The 21,837-nt window shown below is 40.6% G+C and overlaps 2 protein-coding genes across 5 annotated transcripts in view; one reads left to right on the forward strand and one right to left on the reverse strand.

Annotated features, from left to right (window-relative positions):
- Nucleotides 1–20,431, reverse strand: part of RPGRIP1 (RPGR interacting protein 1) — a 37,311-nt gene extending 16,880 nt beyond the window's left edge. For 2 of the 4 annotated variants that reach the window (XM_032343055.1, XM_032343051.1), the window contains exons 1-8: nucleotides 20,117–20,431; nucleotides 17,912–18,072; nucleotides 17,360–17,503; nucleotides 16,743–16,893; nucleotides 11,087–11,271; nucleotides 10,608–10,811; nucleotides 8,521–8,659; nucleotides 869–966 (exon numbers count right to left, since the gene is read on the reverse strand). In XM_032343055.1, the coding sequence (XP_032198946.1) occupies nucleotides 869–966; nucleotides 8,521–8,659; nucleotides 10,608–10,811; nucleotides 11,087–11,271; nucleotides 16,743–16,893; nucleotides 17,360–17,503; nucleotides 17,912–18,072; nucleotides 20,117–20,357 (1,323 nt within the window). In that variant the 5' untranslated portion in view covers nucleotides 20,358–20,431. The remainder of the gene's footprint in view (nucleotides 1–868; nucleotides 967–8,520; nucleotides 8,660–10,607; nucleotides 10,812–11,086; nucleotides 11,272–16,742; nucleotides 16,894–17,359; nucleotides 17,504–17,911; nucleotides 18,073–20,116) is intronic. The other 2 variants (XM_032343054.1, XM_032343052.1) reach the window with 2 other exon arrangements.
- LOC116590784 (splicing factor 3B subunit 6-like) lies at nucleotides 9,458–9,841 on the forward strand. Its single transcript, XM_032343056.1, has one exon. It carries the CDS (start codon nucleotides 9,458–9,460, stop codon nucleotides 9,833–9,835), a length of 378 nt encoding a protein of 125 aa, XP_032198947.1. The 3' UTR covers nucleotides 9,836–9,841.
- Nucleotides 20,432–21,837: the final 1,406 nt, after the last annotated feature.

Genomic DNA, 21,837 nt, shown 5'->3' on the forward strand with positions numbered 1-21,837 from the left:
GCGTGCGCGTGCGCGCGCGCGAGAGAGAGAGAGAGAGAGAGAGAGCGAGTGAGAGAGCGCGCGAGCGAGCGCAAGAGCACAAGGAGGGGGGCGGGGGCAGACAGAGCAGAGGCAGAGAAAGAAGTAGACTCAAAGCAGAGACCCCAATGCAGGGCTTGACCCTAGAACCCTGGGATCATGACCTAAGCTGAAGACAGATGCTTCACCCACTGAACCACCCAGGTGCCCCAGCCAATTTCAGGTTTTAAAGATTAGGTCAAAAACTTCAGAAATGGAATGATCTTTCTGAGCTTTTCCACAAGTATTCCTTTCCTCTTTTCCAGCCTCTACCTACCAAGGTAAACCTGCTCTCCTTGGGTGGATGAGGAAATGGGCATCACTCAGGCTGGAGATGAATTGTAGCACACAGTTAAGGAGGCAGGCAAGGGATCCAAATAAAGGAGAATTATTGAAGCAAGTCCTCATTTATACCAAACCAAGATAGTGATCCTTTCATCAGAGACTGTATCAAGAGACTTCTATTCATTCACAACATAAATTTAACTAAATAAATTTAATTTCCCATCAGGTTCATTAAAATTGCATCATTGGGGTGCCTGGATGGCTCAGTTGGTTACGTGTCTGCCTTCAGCTCAGGTCATGGTCCCGGGTCCTGGGATGGAGTCCCACGTGAGCTCCTTGCTCAGCAGGGAGCTTGCTTCTCCCTCTGCCTGCCTCTCCCCCTGCTTGTGCGCTCTGACAAATAAATAAATAAAATCTTTAAAAAATAAATAAATAAAATTAATTATTTTCACCTATGTGGCTGTTATGCACAATATCATTATTTACAACCTTGTCTCACACTCAATGATTACCCCGGTGTACTTACTGCCTTAGGACATTTCAGAGATACCGGTGTCACTATTTCATCACTATCTGTAGTTTGTGCTTCACTGACTTCAGAAGCCTGTTCACAGGATTCTTTATCTACAAGAGAAAAGGCTGCAGTTACAGAACTATTTCCAAGCACCCTACCTAGCCCTCTACCTACCTCTTCAATCTATTCTCTGGCCACTGGTTTTGAGTACCTGGGTTTTGGCTTCATTTACTGAGAATCAAATCCTCTTTTTCAAAGATTCACTTATTCAGAAGCTTCCCAAACAAGGAGTTCACTTTTGGAAAGAAAGAAAAGAAAAGAAAAGAAGAAAAAAGAAAAGAGAGAGAGAGAGAGAGAGAGAAAGAAAGGGAGGGAGGGAGGCAGGGGAAGAGAAAAGACGAAAGGAAAAGAGAAAGAAAGAAAAGGAAGGAAGGAAGGGAGAGAGAAAGAAAGAAAGAGAGAGAGAGAGAAGGAAGGGACGAAGAAAAAAGGGAGAGAGAAAAGGAGAGAAGGAAGGAACAAAGGAAGGAAGGAAAGAAGGGAGAGAGAAAGAGAAAGGGAGAGAGAGGGAGGAAAAAAGGAAAGGAAGGAAGGAAGGAAGAATGGAAGAAAGAAAGAGAAAGAAGGAAGAATGGCAGGAAAGAAAATAAAAAGTTGGTCCGTTGGTAGGGACTGGAGAAAATGACCAAGTCAAAAAAAAAAGCAGTGTTATCAGGGTATGGCAGATTGTATTTTCCAGACAGGCTCAAACAATACCTCCCGTCCCACATGCTCTCGTTATATAACCCTAATATTCCTAATATTTTTTATTAAACATTTGAAATTCCCTTTTGTAGGATGACTTTCAGATCTTTTGCTCATGTTTCTACAGGGTTGTCTTTTTCTAATTGATTTGTAGGGGTTCTGTATATTTTTTGAATTTGAGCCTTTTGTTTGTTACATGTGTTGCAAAGATCATTTCCGTTCTGTAGCTTGCCTGCTTAATCTTTTGCTAAACAGAAATTCTTACTTTTAAAGTAGTCAACTTTGGGGTACCTGGGTGGCTCAGTCAGGTCATGATCCCCGGTCCTGGGATCAAGCCCCGCCTCCTGCTCCCTGCTCAGCAGGGAACCTGCTTCTCCCTCTCCCTCTGCACCTCCCCCGCCCCCCCATGCATGCACATTCACACTCTAATAAGATCTTAAAAAAAAAACAAGTCAACTATCAATATTTTCTTTATGACTAGTACATTCTGTTTTTATTTTTCAAAGTAGTTGTACTGTTTTACATTCCATCAGTAATGTATGAGGTTTCAATTTTTTCACATCTTCACTAACACATGGTACAGTCAACCTCTGGAATATATCAGTTCTAGCTGGTGTGTACTGGTATCTCACTGCTATATTATTTTGCATTTTCCTCATAACTAATGCTGTTGAGCATCTTTTTGTATGTTTATTAGCCATTCAAGAATATTCTTAGTGAGGGGTGCCTGGGTGGCTCAGTCATTAAGCATCTGCCTTTGGCTCAGGTCATGATCCCAGGGTCCTGGGATTGAGCCCTGCACCAGGCTCCCTGCTCGGCGGAAGCCTGCTTCTCCCTCTCCTGCTCCCCCAGCTTGTGTTCCCTCTCTCACTATCTCTTTCTGTCACATAAATAAATAAAATCCTAATAAATAAATAAATAATTTAAAAATCTTCAACAACAAATAAGAATGGGAGTTGGATTTTGTGATAGGCTTTTTTCTCTATTGAGATCATATTATTCTATTAATACAGTGTATTAAATCAATTTTCTCCTGTTAAACTAAATTTGCATTCCAGGAATAAATCTCAGTTGATCATGGTGAGCAAACCTTTTAATATTTTTATATTTTGTTGGATTGGTTTGCTAATATTTAATTTAGGATACTGCCTCTATGTTCATATTGAATAGTGGTCTATAGTTGTCTTTTCTTTTTATGTTTTAGGCTTGCTTTGGTATTAATACAATACCACTTTATAACTGATTTTATTAAGACAATACCACTTTATAACCAAATCGGTTAGAAAGTTTCCCTTGCTCTACTATTCTCAGAAAGAGACTATGAAGGATCAGAATTTTTTCTTCCTTAAATATTGATAGACTTCATCAGTGAAACATCTGGAACTATTTTTATTTGGGAAGATTTAAAATGACTAATTCTTGTCTGTACTTTTCATATGTCAACACGGATCTTCTATTTCTTCTTGAGTCAGTTCTAGTAACTTGTATCTTTCTAGTAACTTGTAAAGTTACTCATAATATCATTTTATAATCCATTTATTGCAGAGTCTATAGTGGCTTCACATTGATTCCAGATTTTGCTCATGTGTCTTTGCTCTTTTTTTCTTGATCAGCAATATCAATTAATTGCTTCTCTGCTCAAAATAAAAACTACATCACCCGCTCTGCAATGATAGAGTTGGACCCTATAAATTTTTCTTCTTTGCCAGCTGGCACCATGTTACATTTTGTCAGTAGACAGCACAAAAGAAACACTGGAGGAGGAAAATGTTTCTCTTCCTGGTTCCAGTACACAAGCAGACTCCTGCAGAAGAGGACTTTGCTCCTACAACAGGCTTCTGTAACTTAGTGCCTTCAGCAGCTCAACAGTTTCCTGCAGAACACATTCCTAGTAGCACATGGTTTCTGCACCAACCAGTTCTAGCAGTTTCCAGGGGCCTGCAGTACATGGGACCTCCCTGTGAGCAGTTCTCCTGGTATAACCTTCCCTCCCCCATAATCCTCCAGCCAAAGTAGCTTTGCAGTGAAATGCCACTGGCATGGAACCTCTTTGAGAATGGTTTACTTGCAGTGTTCCAGACGTCAACTTCACAGTTTCTTGGGAGTTCTGATGTACACGCAGAGCACACTTCTGTGCCATTCAATAAAATATGACTTCACTCCCTCCAGAGAAGTCTGGATTTCAGCTCTGAAAGGAGTTGTCTCCCAGACCTATCTCTTCTTTAGGTATTCGGTCTCAGCTCTGGGGATTAATGGATACTCTCTAAATCTGCTCTTCTTGTATTTTTTAGAGTTCTTTTTACTTCTTATTAGTCAATCATCACCCACCTCCACCCAGTTCAATCTCCTGTTATAGTCAATAACTCTTTAAACTTCTATTCAAATTACTAAGCAATTTCTTGTTGGATCTTAATTAGTATAATTATTCTAGATAAAAGCTTATGAAATTTTTGTTGTTGTTTTCCTTTCTTTTTAAGGCTTTCAAATTTGTTGATCTTTTCAAACTAAGTTGGCTTCATTGATTTTCTCTATTCCTTTTATGTTTCATTGATTTCTCCTCTTTTTTTTATTCTTTCTTTCTTTGGGTTTGATTTTTCTTACAGAGGTTGTCACTGCAGATTATCACCTCATAGTAAACTGTGGCAAGAAGCTCTCTTCAGTTTTGGTCATCAACTGGAGGCTGCCATACCTGTTCTTTTGTTATCATTATTATTATTATTATTATTATCATTAACATATAATGTATAATTTGTTTCAGGGGTACAAGTCTGTGAATCATCAGTCTTATACAATACACAGCACTCACCACAATACATACCCTCCCCAGTGTCCATCCCCCAGCAATCCCATCCCTCCCACCCACCTCCACTCAGACAACCCCCAGTTTGTTTCCTGAGATTAAGAGTCTCTTATGCTTTGTCTCCCTCTCTGGTTTCTTCTTTTTTCATTTTTTCCTCTCTTCCCCTATGATCCTCTGCCTTGTTTCTCAAATTCCACATATCAGTGAGATCATATGATAATCGTCTTTCTCTGTTTGACTTATTACACCTAGCATAATACTCTCTAGTTCTATCCATGTCATTGCAAATGGTTAGATTTCATTTTTGTTGGCTGCATAATATTCCTATATATATCTACATGTAGATATATATAACATATCTTCTTTATTCATTCATCTGTTGATGGACACCTGGGTTCTTTCCATATTTTAAGCCCCACAAGCTGATATTTTTGCTTTATACAGTCATTTAAACTAACCCATATTCTTGGCTTTTCATTCCTTGTTGTATCTTTGTGTTTCTTCCCGGGATAACTTTTCTTCAGCCTAAAGAAGAACCTTAAAACGTAGCTTGGAAGCAAACTCTCCCTTTTGGTTTGTCATTAAATGTCTATTCTGTTTTCATTCTGGAAGAATATTTTTGTCATGTAAAGAATTCTTTGTTGGCAGTTAATTACTTTCTTTTGGCATACTGAAGGCATCTTGCCACTGATTTATGGCCATAGTTTCAACTATTGACAAATTGGTTATCCATCTTACCAAGGGACCCATGGCTATCTTCTTCTTTTATTTATTTTTTATTTAAAAAAATTTTTTTTAAGTAGGCTCCACACCCAGCAAGGAGGTGAAGCCCAACACAGGGCTTGAACTTATGACCCTGAGATCAAGACCTGAGCTAAGATCAAGAGTTGGACAGTGGAGTGTCTGGGTGGCTCAGGTGGTTAAGTGGTTGCCTTCAGCTCAGGTCATGATCCCAGTGTCCTGGGATTAAGTCCCACATCAGGCTCCATGCTTGGCAGGGAGCCTGATTCTCCCTCTGCCTGCTGCTCCTCCTGCTTGTACTCTCATGTGCTCTCTCTCTAGCAAATAAATAAATAAAATCTTTTTAAAAAGGAGATAGAGTTCAACACTTAACTGACTGAGCCACCCAAGTGCCCCTGTTGTTTTCTTTTAGATGGATGCTGTTAACATTTTCTATTTGATTTTACTTTCTGCATTTTGACTCTGATATGTTTAGATCTGAATTTTTTTAATTTAAATTTCAGTATTTTTAACTAATTCCTACACACAACATGGGGCTTGAACCCATAACTCAGGTCAAGAAGGACATGCTCCACCAATTGAGCCAGCCATATTGTATGCACCCCATATCTGTATTTTTTTTTAAACTTATCCTACTTTCATTGAATTTCATTTCACTGAACCTTAATATCTTCTGTTAGTTCTAGAAAAATCTAAGTCATTATTACTTTAAATATCGCCTCTGCCCCCTTCTTTCTCTTCTACATTTAATTAAATATAGTTTAGACCTCTTCATTTTACCCTTTATGCTGTCTTCTCCTCTTTTGTATTTTCCACCTTGTTGTCTCTCCTTGCTTTATTCAGAATATTTTTAACAATTCTCACTTCAGTTGTATCTAATCTGTTTCTGACACATCTATTCCTCTGATAAATTTCTGTATTGAACAGTGCTATAATTTCTTTTTTTAAAAGAATTTATTTATTTATTTGACAGAGAGAGTGAATATGAGCCAGGGGGAAAGTCAGATGGAAAGGGAGAAGTGGACTTCCCAGTCAGCAGGGAGCCCAACGTGGGGCCTGATCCAGGAACCCTGTGATCATGACCTGAGCTGAAGGCAGCTGCTCAACCTACTGAGCCACCCAGGCTTCCCAGTTCTATAATTTCTGCTGATTCACTTACAATTTTGCAACATATTTTTGTAAAGTCTTTGTGATTTGGGCAAAAAGACCATAAATGAATGCCAAAATTATCAAGTGAAATTTGATGAGGAAAAAGATATTAATATAGTCTCAAAATATCTTCTCATAGATTACTTAATAATTACAGAGGTAAAAATGACAACTTTTGAAAAAATCTGGCAGATGATTTCTTTACCAAGTGATAAAAGTTAATATCACCAATAATGGGACAAACTGACACCATGTACCTCCCAATATGATAGAATGAGAAGAACACAATATCACTTTTGTGGTATTCCTATTAAAAAAAATTCATAACCTGAACCTAATTACAAAGAAACATCAGAGAAATCCAAATTGAGGAACATTCTACAGAACAGCTCACCTATACTCTTCAAAAATGTCATTTGTCAGGAAAGATGAAGATGAGGAACTGTTCTAGATTAAAGGAAACTGAAGAGACATAACCAAATGCAATGTATGACCCTGGGTTAGATAAGGGGGAAAATGACTGGTACTAATGGACATCATTGGTACAACCAGTAAATTCTGAGAATGGACTGGACATCAGGTACTATGTATCTATGATAAGTTTGCAAACTTGATAACTTGAATGTGGTCATATAATTTCCTTTTACTGGGGTGCTTGGGTGGCTCAGTGGGTTAAGCCTCTGCCTTCGCCTCAGGTCATAATCTCAGGGTCCTGGGATTGAGCCCCGCATCTGGCTCTCTGCTCAGCGGTGAGCCTGCTTCCCCCTCTCTCTGCCTGCCTCTCTGCCTGCTTGTGATCTCTCTCTCTCTGTCAAATAAATAAATAAAATCTTTTAAAAAATAATTTCCTTTTCCTTGCTGAAATATAGCAGTAATGGGAGGTGAGATGTACAACTTATTCTCCAATGCTTAAAAGATAAAGCGGAAAGTGGGAAAAATGCTATAAGTTGGTGAATTTGTGTGAATTTGTAAGTATATGAATTTTTCTGTCCTAGTCATGCAGCTCTTACATAAGTTTGAAATTCTTTAAAGACAGAGTTTTTTTTTTTAAAAACTTATGATCTCAATTTTTTTCATAGCTCCAGTTCTTTGTTGACATTTTAAAGTTCAGCTTTTATCTCCATGAAGCTAGCAAGCACTGTCTGATAATTCTAGTATCTGGAGTCCTGGTGGGCACTGGGTCAGCCCTTGTCTCTCTAGCCCTGCAAGTGCCCAGAGCACAGTGATACCTCTCAGAACATAAGAGACTCAGCATGGTGCTGACTTCTGAGTCCTAGACCAAAGTGGGCAATTCTGCCCAAGGTAGACATCTTCCTATGCTGTGCAGACACCAGATTCAGACTACATCCTGTTTCTCCACCCCAAAAGTCCACCAAAAGCATGGTTCTGTCTCTCCACTACTTTTTTGAGACTGGAAATGTCTCAGAGCTGAAGCAGTACCAGCTCACTTGTCTGAGCTTCGGTCATCTTCCTGATTGAGCTAGGTAATTCTTCCCTCTCTTATGGACTACTTAATGCCTTTAAGAAATGTTAAGATCTTTAAAAAATATATTAACTTCACCTTTTTGGTTGTCATCAATGCAGGAGTTGGTCTGAATTATGAGTTTGCCCATACTATAACCTGAAACCATGTCTACCTTTCACTGTAACACAAAAAAGCTTTGGCTTAATTAAAAAAATTTGGATCAACATCACAAATAAGCCAACCACACTCTTTTTCCTATTTCTTTGTAACTATAACACACAAGAAATACTTGCTAGGTAACTAAACTGGCAAGTTAACTAACTTGAAATATACAGAAAGCTACTTTGAGAATTCCAGACTTGGTTGGCCTAACCCACACACTTGTAATGTAAAACTAAGCCTAGGGGGCACCTGGGTGGCTCAGTGGGTTAAGCCACTGCCTTCGGCTCGGGTCATGATCTCGGGGTCCTGGGATCGAGTCCCGCATCGGGCTCTCTGCTCAGCGGGGGGCCTGTGCTTCCCTTCCTCTCTCTCTGCCTGCCTCTCTGCCTACCTGTGATCTCTCTCTGTCAAATAAATAAATAAAATCTTAAAAAAAAAAAACCAGAACAGATTTATAAAAAAACAAAAAAAAAACTAAGCCTAGGATCTTCAGTACTCATTTTCCATGAAAAGTTTATCAATGCAAGATGAAAATAATTAATAATTGTCTTGAGAAAATAATCTAGTGATTAAACAGGAAATTAGATTTTAAAAAGACAATACCATTTATAGGATTTAGGGCTTCTTTCTGCAGCACTGCTGAGTGGGATGATGTCATTTCCTCTTCCTTTTGCTGATTTTTTAAACCATCATCTCTGGAGCTCTTAAGCCCTGAGAACTTCCATTCAGTGTAGTTCACCTGCTTTAGAATAAAGACAACAAATATAATTACAGTTGGCCCTTGAACAACATGGAGGTTAAGGGCATCAAAAATCTGTATATAACTTCTGGCCCCCATTCTCAACTGAACTACTAATAATTGACTGTTGACCAGAAACCTTACCCATAATATAAATAGTTGATTAATGCATTCTGTATGTTATATGTATTATATACTATATTCTTACAATAAAGGAAGATAGAGAAAAATGTTATTAAGAAAATCATAAGGATTATCAGGAATAGCCAAACTATGGAAAGAGCTGACTGATGAATGGATAAAGATGTGGTTTATATATACAATGGAGTATCACTCAGCGATTAAAAGAAATAAATTTTGCCATCTGCCACAATGTAGATGGAGCTGGAGTGTATTATATTAAGTGAAGTCAGTCAGTTAGAGAAAGACAAATACCATATGATTTCACTCATATGTGGAATTTAAGAAACAAAAAGATGAACGTATGGAAGGGAAAGAAAGAGAGGGAAAGACACCACAAGAGACTCTTAACAATAGAGAACAAATAAAAGAGAAACAATAAGGGTTGATGGAGAGAGGAAGATGGGTGATGGGTATTAAGTCCACTTGTGGCAATGAGTACTGGGTGTTACATGTAAGTGATAAATCACCAAATTCTACTCCTGAAACCAAAATTACATGGATGTTAACTAACTAGAGTTTAAATTAAAATTTGGGGGAAAAAAAAAAGAGTAGAGAGAAATCCAGAGGTGTCCAGAGGAATGCTAGTGTTTGCTGCGGCAACATTATCAGCCCACCAAGATGGCAATGCAAGCAGCGAAGGGGAGGAACATTCGACTTCCACTTGAAGTAAACTGGGTTTTATATATAAGAAATTCACCATACAAAATCACAGCTAAAGAAATATATGACATATTTGGGAAATATGGTCCTATTCATCAAACCCAAGTGGGAAACACACCCAAAACTAGAGGGACAGCTTATGTGGTCTATGGAGGTATGTTTGATGCCAAGAATGCATGTGATAACCCTTCAGGATTCAATGTTTATAACAGATACCTGGTGGTTTTGTACTATAATGCCAACAGGACATTTCAGAAGATGAACACAAAAAAGAAGGAAGAGCAGCTGAAGATTCTCAAGGAGAAATATGGTATCAACACAGATCAACCAAAATAAACATTTTCTGCATTTTCATTTTAGACCAAATGACCATCTTCACCCTTTTCCTATTTTTAATTAAAGCTGAATGTTGTAATTTCTTATTTGAGATTCAAAAGGACCTGCTTGAAACTTTGATGTGTGTTAGAATATGTTATGGGAATAAACTTGTAACTTATAAAAAAAATTGGGAAAAAAGTCATAAGGAAGTGAAATACATTCATAATACTGTATTTATTGAAAAAAACTCTCATGTATAAGTGGATCTATGTAGCTCAAATCCATGTTGTTCAAGGGTCAACTGTATATATATATTGTATAGTTATAATCATTTCATAAAATAATTATATATAAATGTAATTATGCAACCAATACAGTATACATTATAATATATAATCATTTTATTTTATCATAAAATACATATTTACAATCTCATATACTTTTAGGTGTTACATAGTAACTTTACTCCAGTTTCCTATGAAGAAAAGACAGTATCAGGCATATAGTAGTTGTTTAATAACTACTTGCTCTTTAACTTACTTTGACTATAGTTGAGGTAGACTGGTAAAATTCTCAGTATAAATTGCAGAGTCCATAAGCTGTTAAACTAAATTACACTGAAATGAATAGTTCAGAATTTAATTAAGCTATTTGTGTTTGAGGAAACATATGCTGGCCACAAAAAAACCATGATTACTGCTTATTTTGGGTATCTGCTTCTACCTGAGAATAATATATCTGGGGACCCTAAAACCCATACTTTAATTCTATAGAGTTTTTAAGGCCTTACTTGTAGTGTATTTCCTGTTAAGATGTTACGACTAAGATATTCCATTCTGTTCTTCCCTTGGACGCCTGTTCTTTTGCCATGTTTTCTTCTCGAGTAGCTTGCAACCTGGTGTTCCCTTTCCTTTCTTTCTCCTACCTGTGGAGGTTTTCGCTTGGCTTGATACTGGCCAGCTTCAATGGGAATTTCAGCAAATGCCATCTGGTCCTAAATAGAAGGATCAGAGACAGCTTTACAAGATGAGAGTTTAACAGCCTAGCATGAGACTTCATGTCTCTCCTGCCACAGAGCTGAGAGATGCCATCTCTCTCTCCTCCCAACAATAAAGCCCAGGGTTTTGCTTCCTCGGTAGGCTCATGGCACTATGAGGGATGCAGAATAAGTTTGCCAAAATGTGACATTACACAGAAGGCATTTCTTTACTACAATTTTAATACTGCTTTCCTCAAAAATGCTCCACAGGACTGGTGGAGATCTGCTACCTGGGGAGAAAATGAAGGCTTTTCCTCTTCAGATGATATCTCTACACTGTTCTTGGTGTTTTTCTCCTCAGGCTGAGCTTCTGGTTTCAGGAAGCTCTCTGGTGGTAGGTAGAAAGACTTCCAATCCAGTTGTGCCTCAACAAATCCATTGGGGTTCCCCACAGGGTCAGTGAGGTTAAAATCACCTGAGAGGCACACAGACATTAATAAGATCTGATCACATGAAGCAGGCAAAGATTTACCAGCACATTATCTATTCCCGAATTTTGAATTTTACCATATTTTGTTTGTCATTAATATCTATTACATAAGCATGATGATAATACACTCAGAAGTAACATAAAATAGCAGTGAATATTAATATTCACTTAGAATATCTGTAGGGGAAAAAAAGAATATTTGTAGGGGAAGATGGGTAGCTCCAGGTTTTAGGAAGTGATAGTCAAAAGACATATGGAAAGGTATATCTTGCTTGTCATCAGTCACCCAGCCAATAAACATGTCTGCATTATTATTACTGTTACCTAATGCTTGCTAAGTCTTAGGTAGACCAAAGAAACCATTATCTCTACTTAAGTAGTCCCTATTTCTAAAATAACAAAAACCAAGAAAATTTCAGCAAAACAGATTTTTCTAAATGCTAGGCTTCTGATTTGTAATACTGATCTGTTTAACAGATGGTCCATACTGCCTCATCTTTTTGGTAAAGAATGAGTTGTGAGCAAAGGTGTTGGGTTTTTTTGTTTTGTTTTGTTTTTTAGTTCTTATGGTATTAGAAGGAGGGAGGCCTCCTCACATACTTTCTGGAACATCCAGAAGCTTGTTAAACATAGTTGATACTGGCTATACCCATCCATACTTGGTAATGAGAGCACCAATACCCCTGCCTCACCCTCCCAATACTGGAACCAGAGAGTTGACCCTTCCTAAGTTCATGTCAGCTCCATATTGGTGGAAAAAAGGTTCAAGAAATTTTTCATGATGTGGCATGAAAGTCTAACTTGTGCTTAAAAGAAGCAAGAAAATGAAGGGAGAGTATTAAGGACATAGCTTATAGTCTCTATCTCATCATGGGATAAGAAATAACAGGCCTTAAGTAAACACAAATACTAGGAATCACTAGAGTCAGACAAGGTTTTTTCAGAGATGGGTAAATGGACTTTAGGTTGGTGGCTCTACCCACTTAAGAATCTTGCTTTTGCTGCTAAAACAAACAAACAAACAAACAAACAAAAAACAGAGGCAGCCAATGTTTCCATAGGATTAGTGAGGCACCAGGTCTTCTGCTCTGTTGCTCTTGACCATATTCTAAAGTCCTCTCTCAGCAGGTTTTTTAAGAGACTGTTGCAAGCAAGTAATCAAAGAAAAGTAAGATAGGAAGACAACACTGGGCAGAGAAAAGAGAGATGTAATAACCTTGAACTCCCACCTTTAATGGATTTGTTTTGTGCAAGGGGAAGCAAGGGCACTTGGACCCGGCCAAGGTACGAGCCAGGCTCTGAGTCTTCATCATCAAAAACGTACACAGACAGAGCCTCCCGCCTCAGATACTTATCCAGATCAGAGGTCACAAGCACTGGGAATCGAGCTTGGTCTCTGAAGTAGGGATTGTTACTAGCTGGAATGATGGCAGTGTCATGGTCAGAAAAAGTGAAGAAGCGGTACATGACGTATGGACTGGGCTGGGTTCCCAGCCGCCGACTCCGGAGGCCGTAGCATCTGATGATTTCCACCCGCAGCTCATTCTGATGCTTCCAAGTCTCCAATCTGGACTGGAAAGATGTTGGTCTTGGATGAAGGAAAAGGGCAAGCTGAAAGAGTTGTAGCTGAACCCCAGCACCCTTGATGAGGAAGAGCCTATACCTAAGGAACTGTTGAATTCTGACTGGGTCACAGAGAAACCTAATGACTTTCACCTGCCTGCAAACTAGCTCTGGCAGATAGTTATTTGAGAGAGGGCTTGGCCCTCAAGACTTATCTTAGAGAATGCAACAGGGAAGCTATTTTGTTCACAGCAGGGGGAGGAAGCTAGCTCCAAGCATATGATTTCATTTCAAACCCAAGCCTGACCAAGGAAAGAATCTGGACTGGTTGTGGCATGACAGTTTTTCTCCTTCATTCACATTCAGCAAATACTTATTAAGAGTGGAAGACTGAGATATTCTTATGAACTGCTTGGCTGTGGCTCCTATGAGATGCTTGAGCACATCCTTCTTCTCACCTTATCCTCCTGGGCCTCCCAGACTCCAAGCACACTGGCTGACAGGTAGGCCTGAGCTTTCTTCCGCTTATTGCCTGCTTGTAGGCTGGGTCCTATGGGGAAGCGCAGCCTCATCCAGTATTCTAACACCCCAAAGTCTTCTCCACTGGCTCCTGGATAGCAGAAGGTATGAAAGGCATGGAGGATACGGATGGTGTGGCAAGGATTAAGAATAAAGGCAGAGGAAGAAAATGGGAAACCACCAGAAGAGCAGCTATAGACTCTGGGAAATTCCACATTAGTTCTGGGAGCTGTGGGAAGCTGACAGCACTTACCAGTAAGTGTGGTAGAGCCATGGACCTTCTCCACAGTCTCCAGTACCCTCTCAAAGCAAATCCATGCAGCTGCAAGAGTGTGGTGCTCACTGGCTATGGCCTGGTATAGATCAAGCCGGGCTGAAGCCCCATGAAGGTAGTTCAAAAAAAGAGAATCTGTTTCCACCACATACTGGGAGGTGAAGTCATAGAGGGGCTGTGGCCCCACAGCTAGTGGGGTACAGTGTGTTTCAAAATCATAGAAGGAATAGGTACAGAAAGTGGTAGGTTGAGTGTCTCCAGCCTGAGCCAGGGCAGCAGATGTCAGGAAGGCCTGGTGGATGTGTAGTTCAAAAAGATTTTCACTCTGATGCAGCAGAGAAATGTCCACTTTCTCCTCATCTCCATGACTTGGCAGTGTTTCCAGACATAAGGACAACTGTCGGGTGCCATAAGCCACATCTTTGAGCTGTTCTAGAGGGAAAAGAAAACTGCCCATCCATTAAAGCATAGAGAGCTCTTCCTTAGGGTAAAATAAGTTGGACAGAAGGAGAATAAAAATCATGATGAAAGTCCACATTGTTGATGATTTTGAGACACCATGTAAATCAAAAGGAAAAGCAAAAGAATGGCAACCAGGAGCTTTGAATTCTGACGGTCAACTAACTCATGCCCTGCTTTAGAGATAAGGTACAAAATGAATGATTGGAAAGTAAATGCTAAGTTCAGGAAAACACTGGAGGCACACTTTCATCTACATGTCATTGTTTTATCTAACAGCAAGGTTCTATTAATTGTTAATTCCAACAGAGAAGCACCAGAAACACAAAATAGGAGTATTTCCAAAAATCTGGGATGTGAGTGATCGAGAGAATACCAAGTTATAGTCATAGTGCCTCCTACATGACATTGGGCTCTACCAAGAAATGATTTCCCTGCTAGCCAGATCAGTCACAAGAATCTTCATTCTGGGGGTGCCTGGGTGGCTCAGTGCGTTAAACCCTCTGCCTTCAGCTCAGGTCATGATCCTGGGGTCCTGGGATCGAGCCCCACATTGGGCTCTCTGCTCAGTAGGGAACCTGCCTCCCCCTCTCTCTCTGCCTGCCTCTCTGCCTCCTTGTGATCTCTGTCAAATAAACACATAAAAATCTTAAAAAAAAAAAAAAAAAGAATCTTCATTCTCTTAAGAATTTGGTTCCAGGGGTGCCTGGATGGCTCAGTGGGTTAAAGCCTCTGCTTTCGGCTCAGGTCATGATCCCAGGGTCCTGGGATCGAGCCCCGCATTGGGCTCTCTGCTCAGCAGGGAGCCTGCTTCCTCCTCTCTCTCTCTGCCTGCCTCTCTGCCTACTTGTGATCTCTGTCTGTCAAATAAATAAATAAAATTTAAAAAGAAAAGAAAAGAAAAGAAAAGAATTTGGTTCCAACATAAGGTGGCCAAAAAAAGAAAAGAAAAAAATCCACTTAAGTCAAAGAGTAATGGAGTAAAAAGTTGGAGAGGAAACTTCCTGGAAATAGGTTGAAAATATTGGCAAAGGGATGAAAAGATATGTAAGGCAGTCTACCAAATCTGTGCATTACCTCCCATATCCACCAGTCAGAAACTCTGATATATACTCTGCTTCAAAGTGGGGAGTATCTGAATCATCACAATGTGTCAATGATGAAATTCCTATATTAAGAGTCAATGTAGTAGAATAAAAATACTTTGAATACATCAGAATGTTTTCCTGCCCAAAATAAATGGAACAAAAGATTAGATTAATGGTTTCTTAACTGATGTTCTCAACATAACTAAACTACACTTAAAGTTTTGCATTACATGACCCAAGGCTAATAATTTTAGCATATAAAGAAATTCTACACATGAATAAAATGCTATCAAGAAACAGGTAAAGGACAGAAACAGGCAATCCTCAAAAGACACAATAAAATAACTGGTAAACATATGAAAAACTCTTTGATCTTACCAGGAATGAAAGAACTATAAATTAAAGCAAATGAGTCTTCAGATGTAGATAAAGAGTATTTATTCTGCACTGTCCCAGGAAAAAGACCCTGAATGTGAAAACATGAGAGTTTCAATCCAAGGGAGGATTTCCTTTGTTATATGGCAGTGACTTTTTTTTTTTTTAAAAGATTTTATTTATTTATTTGACAGAGAGAGAGATCACAAATAGGCAGAGAGACAGACAGAGAGAGAGATGAGGAGAAGCAGGCTCCCTGCTGAGCAGAGAGCCCTATGCAGGACTCGATCCCAGGCCCCTGGGATCATGACCCGAGCCGAAGGCAGAGGCCTAACCCACTGAGCCACCCAGGCGCCCCTGGCAGTGACTTTTTAACAGACTCGCCCTGGCGTGGATAAATCATGACCCAGCATGACCCATCTCCCTTTACTCTAGTTCCACACTCACTAAGTGAGCTGCTTCCTGATTCTGCTTTCCAGAGAGAGGGCTGCCCTGAACAGTAGTTCTAGATATTCTCATGGCAGCAGTGAAATAACCACTATTATAAAATAATAAATGAACATTCTGATTTAAATATCGATCTTTGGTGAATTTGGTTAGTATGAGTCAGGTCTCTGAAAATTGAGTCTAATAACAAAGCCAGTATTCTTGACAGGTGAGACTGAGACCAGCTCCTGGTCAACAGTGACTCTACTAAATGAAGGAAGTACCGCACTTTGAAATTTGCGTAAGTGTCCGGCCAGTTGCCCTGTCACGTCAACATCCTCAAAAAGCAACAAAGAATTCAGAGACTTTTAGAGACAAGCCACAGAAAAGAATGATGAAAGATGAATGATAAAGCTCTATATTGGCCTGGGTTGAGGAAAAAATCTTGAGAGAGGGAGTGTGTTACACCACCCTGGGAGCTGACAGTGATATGCTCTCCACTCTCAAAACAGATTCAGCAATTGCTAGACCCTATTGAAACTCTCCAGAGGAATCAGAGGAAGACGCTGACATGAAAGAGGAAAAGAAGCCGTTAACCATGTCTGAAAACAGCAAAGACGGCAGGACAAAGAACAGGAGGGAAATGTCTTATGCCGAGACGCAAAGGGCCGCCTTCCAGGCAGGTGCACAGAAGCAGCACAGGCATTAGCTATGTGACGGGTCCAAGCTGAGAACAAAGGACTAAGACTTGCCGGATAGCGGGAGGCCATGGCTTCTCAAAATACCTTCCAGCTGATTGATACGATTGTTCTTGAGATCTAGCAGTTGATTCAACCTCTCCATTTTTTCTCTGTGATCTTTATTTTCATTATCGGCTTTTGTCATCATCGCCTCCAGTTCCTCCTGAAACAAAATGACGTCTGAACTTTTCTATCCAAGTGGCCCAGTGCCAAAGGGCCCAGATAAAAAGGTGGCACTTGTTCGGGTAAAGGAGACTTCACTATCTCATTAACAGGACAAACTGATCCACTAGAAAAAATCCTGGGGTCACCATATACTTCTCCAGGACCATTTGTGCTATTGGTGCCATAGGATAATAGTTTCCTGATTCTGGGGAAACTGGAACCCAGAAGATTCATACCTGCCATTTTCATTAGCTGGCCCCTTCGCTGGCTTCTACTGCCAAGGCGCCACAGGCAAGCGCGAGTCCTCAAGTGCCTCGAAAGACGACGGCACATTCTGTGTTGCACATGGCAGCATACCGCCTCGCAACAGCCCTGGAAACTCAGGCCTCACTTCATTCCCAGCATGGAAGTGGTCCCCAAGTACCCATTTATCGACCCCCTTCCTATACCACCTCTTCTTGCACCTGATAGCACACGTTGATTTTGCGCTGCAGAATGAGCATGTCTCTGGTCTTTTCTAGTTCCAGCACGGTCTCCGCATGCGATACCTGCAACTCACTTAACATCTGGGACAGTTTCTTTTCTTCTTGGTTTTTTGGTTCACAGGGCTATCGTGAGAAAAGCATGGGTAAAAGGGAGTAGAAATATGAGAGGCACGGGAATAACTATTCTCAAAGCAGTTGTCGGTGATAATAAAATACCAGCAGCAGGAGTAAGAGGGGGCTGTGTCCCTTCACAAGGGCTTTCTCCCTTAGTTGCTCATGTTCAGTAGCCCCAATAAGTTACATAGCCTCTAATGGCAGTTTGCTCTTCAGCAGATCATTTCAAGTCCTGAAAAACATTTTAAATGCTGTGAGCGGTAAAGGGTGGCAAAAACGTGTGGAGCTCATGAAGCTATCTCACAGCCTTCCGAAGACTGCCCTCAAGCATCATCTCTTCCAGGGATATTTGCCAGAGATCCCACTATAAAGGGGATCCCTCTGTTAAGGGACTTACTTGATTAGACAGGCTCTTACCTCTGTTGAAGTAGTCTCTTGGAATAGAGCTGGGTGAGTGGCTGGTTCAGATTGCCTGTCAGGAGACTGGGAAATTGTCTCTTTATTTTGGAGGATCTCTACTTCCTGCTTATGCTTCTGAAGCAGATTGGTGACTTCAAGCTGCAGATCCCTGTTTTGAGCTGGAGGAGAAAAATCCATCCAGAAAGTTGAAACTCTGTAGTTAGCAGTAATCACGCTTAAAGCTGGACCAAGTGCAAATTAAATTTCCCACTCATGTTTAATTTATTTTATAAATTTACCTTTACAGAAGCCAATTCCATCTTATTTCTACAAAGGGGTTCCAGCTTTATTGACCCAGAAAACTGAGCTGACACTGGACTCCAAAAACAAAACAAAAAACACCTGCAGAACTGTAAAGAAAAACGACACACCAAAACCACCAGCAGCAGCAAACAAAGCCACTTGACTGGGTAGTGCAAAGTTGTTGTTTTTTTTAACTTTAAGTAGGCTCCACACTCAATGTGGGGCTTGAACTCACAACTGTGAGATTAAGAGTTGCATACTCTACCGAGTCAGGCAGGCAGTTCTACAATGTAAACTTTTTTTTTTTTTAAGAGTTCATTTATTAACTTATTTGAGAGAGAGAGAGAGAAAGGGGATGAGGTGGGGAAGAGAGGAAGAAGGGAAGGGAGAAGCAGACTCCCCCACCAAGCAGAGAGCCTGACACAGGGCTTGATCTAGGACCCTGAGAACATGACCTGAGCCAAACACAGATGCTTAACTGAATGAGCCATCCCGGTGACCCTACAGTGCAAACTTTTTGCTAGCATCAGCCAAACCGGTATCTCTCCAACTCCTCCCCAGCTCCCTTCTGACTTCCATGCTACAGGCTTCCTGTGGCACCTCTCTCACTCCCACCCTGACCTGAAGGGAGGGAGAATGGGCATTTGGGCATTTCTGCATGCATGTGTTTGGGTGGATGAGTATGGGTGTTTCGGGGAAGGAAGGTGATCATTGTTTAGTGTGATCACTTCATTAGCATGCAGTAGAGGGGGTAGTTTAGATTAGATTATCCCAAGGTCTTTATAATACTTCACTTGTATCTCATACATACTACAAGGTCCTTAGCATGTGCTTCTGGGTTTTATCCCTCTATGGTTCCTATCTCTATTTTTCTTGATGTCATATTTCTTTTCCTTTACTCTTCTATGTGAATATACTAGAATCTAATGAAACCTAACTTTGATATGACTAGATATCAAGGTCCAGCCTAGCAAAAAGAAGTAAGACAAAGGTCTCTTTGACAGTATTTAAAAATCTTCAGAATAACTATCTACCATGATCTCAGAGTTAAGATGGGGGAAATGGAAATGGTAACCAGGAGCAGTAATTTGCTTTGCAGTTTGAGACATCAGGCGTTAAAACAAAATAAATTAAAAAGCAAGATTCCCAGTCACCTCCAAAATAATTAGTAAGAATAAAAGGCACTTTCATAAATAAAGTGAATGTCTAAAAACAATAAATTTAAGGAGCACCTGGGTGGCTCAGTTGGTTGAGCACCCATTCTACTCTTGATTTTGGCTCAGGTTAAGACCTCAGAGTCGTGAGATTGAACCCAGCTTCAGGCTCTGTGCTGGCACAAAGCCTGCTTAAGATTCTCTCTCTCCCTCTCCCTCTGTCCTGGCACACACATACACACACACTCTCTCTCTCTCTCTCTCTCTCCCTTAGAAAGCAAGTAAATAAATAAAAACAATAAAATTAAGAGTAGTCATCCTCTCAAATGAAAACTTTACATATAAAAACCTCTGCATAGGGGCGCCTGGGTGGCTCAGTGGGTTGGGGCCTTTGCCTTCGGCTCGGGTCATGATCCCAGGGTCCTGGGATGGAGCCCCGCGTCGGGCTCTGCTCAGCGGGGAGCCTGCTTCCCTTCCTCTCTCTGTCTGCCTCTCTGTCTACTTGTGATCTCTGTCTGTCAAATAAATAAATAAAATCTTAAAAAAAACAAAAGCAAAAAAAACCACTTCTGCATGTGAGGTAGGTGTCATGCTTTCTTGATTTAAATCTGATCTGATTGCCAGTGTTCTTATTCTATTTATCCCTGATCCACACAAAAACAGAATCAGGTGAGGGGATTGGAGAAATGCTGACACAAGTTCCCTTCTCCCACACCAGACGTAGAAGATGCCTCACTTGAGAAAAGGTCTTCACAGCCTGACCTACCTTTCTCTCTGGACAGCTGAAGTAAGACTTTTCTCTTCTCCTCCAGCTCAGCATCCAGCTGGTCCTGCAACTGACAGACTTTCTGCTGTAGCTGTTCTCCTGCGAGCTCAGTGCTCCAGTGAGGCTGATTACTGCTGTCCAACATGCTGAAAATGGGAAGCAAGTAAGGAGCGAGGAGAGAGCTGTCAGATAAATACTCAAAGGTATGAGATGTGATGGCTTTATTACACAGTTTCAGCATCTCCTGGGCCTAGCGCATCATTCATTCCCCTACATGTTTTTCTGTCCCCGCTTTCTCTGTAACTGTCATTTACCAACTGCCTTGGAACTTTTGGGCCCTATTGAGGAGTTCCTTAGTATCACTTCTGTTTGGGTCTCAGATATCCCACGGAGCAAACAACCCAAATCCCATCTATCTCAAGGAACTTCTCCAGCATGATGGTTTTCTTCAGGTACTGTGTACCAAGACATTCTCAGGCCTACTGAATTAAAAACGAGGAACAGGGGCACCTGGCTGGATCACCCCGAAGAGCACATGACTCTTGATTGAGGGGTTGTAAGTTCAAGCCCCATGCTGGGTGCAGAGGTTACTTAAATAAGCTTTCAGAGAAATGAGGAACAAAATACTACTCTTTTCCTACTCTATTCTTCTATATACCTTCACCAATGGCTGGTTTAGAGAATACTTGCCTTTGAACTAGATTATAGATTACTACACTGAAGGGCAGGAACTAACCTTTTCAATGGCTGTACCCCCACACAGCACTGTAACTAGATGTCAGAGCAGGCCCATTTTGAGTGTAAAACACACACAATCTGTCTTTGATAATTTACGTAAGTGAAGTGACATTGATAATCAAGCTATTATTTCTGCAGAGGTCTTTACCTATTTTTCATTTGAATAAATGTGGTCTAAAAACAACTTGCTGGGCACCTGAGTGGCTCAGTTGGTTAAAGCATCTGCCTTCAGCTCAGGTCATGGTCCCAGGCTCCTGGGATCGAGTCTCACATTGGGCTCCCTGCTCAGCAGGGAGTCTGCTTCTCCCTCTGCTTGTTGCTCTCCCTGCTTGTGCTCGCTCACTCTCTCAATCTCTTTCTCTGACAAATAAAATCTTAAAAAATAAAAAAATAAAAACAACTTGCTTCAGCTAGTAGTAAGAGTTCTCAGAGAGCCTGGGTGGCCCAGTCTATTAAGTCTTCAACTCTTGATCTCCCCAGTGTCATGAGTTCGAGCCCTACAATGGGCCCCACGGTGGATGAGTAGCCCACTTAAAAAAAAAAGTTCTTGGCACTTCCTAGCCATATATTACATGATGATCCAAGCAGAAAACATTCTGAGTGATTAAGTGAAGAAGCTAATAGTATTGTTTTGTTACACAGAGTCGTCAAAGTGGATAATCCCTACACCACTTCGTTTCTCTGGGTTGAAGAGCATCAGATATTCCCAGAAGGCTCCCATACCAATCTCCCAAATCTATCTCCTACTGCCTTTAACTGAGGCAGAAGGCATGTTCAACTATTTTTTAAACTTCCAGGTATTTTATGTTATTTTATTTTTAAAGATTTAAAGGGGCACCTTTAAATTTAAATTTTTAAAGATTTAAAGGGGCACCTTTTAAAGATTTAAAGGGGCACCTTTAAATTTAAAGGTGACTTGGTGGGTTAAGCCTCTGCCTTCAGCTTGAGTAGTGGTCTCAGGGTCCTGGGATTAAGCTCCACAT

The sequence above is a fragment of the Mustela erminea genome, chromosome 5, assembly GCF_009829155.1.
Source record: "Mustela erminea isolate mMusErm1 chromosome 5, mMusErm1.Pri, whole genome shotgun sequence".
Lineage (NCBI taxonomy): Eukaryota > Metazoa > Chordata > Mammalia > Carnivora > Mustelidae > Mustela > Mustela erminea.

Coding starts and splice junctions, on each gene's coding strand:
- LOC116590784 (XM_032343056.1), top strand. CDS start 9,458: ATGGCAATGCAAGCAGCGAAGGGGAGGAACATTCGACTTCCACTTGAA.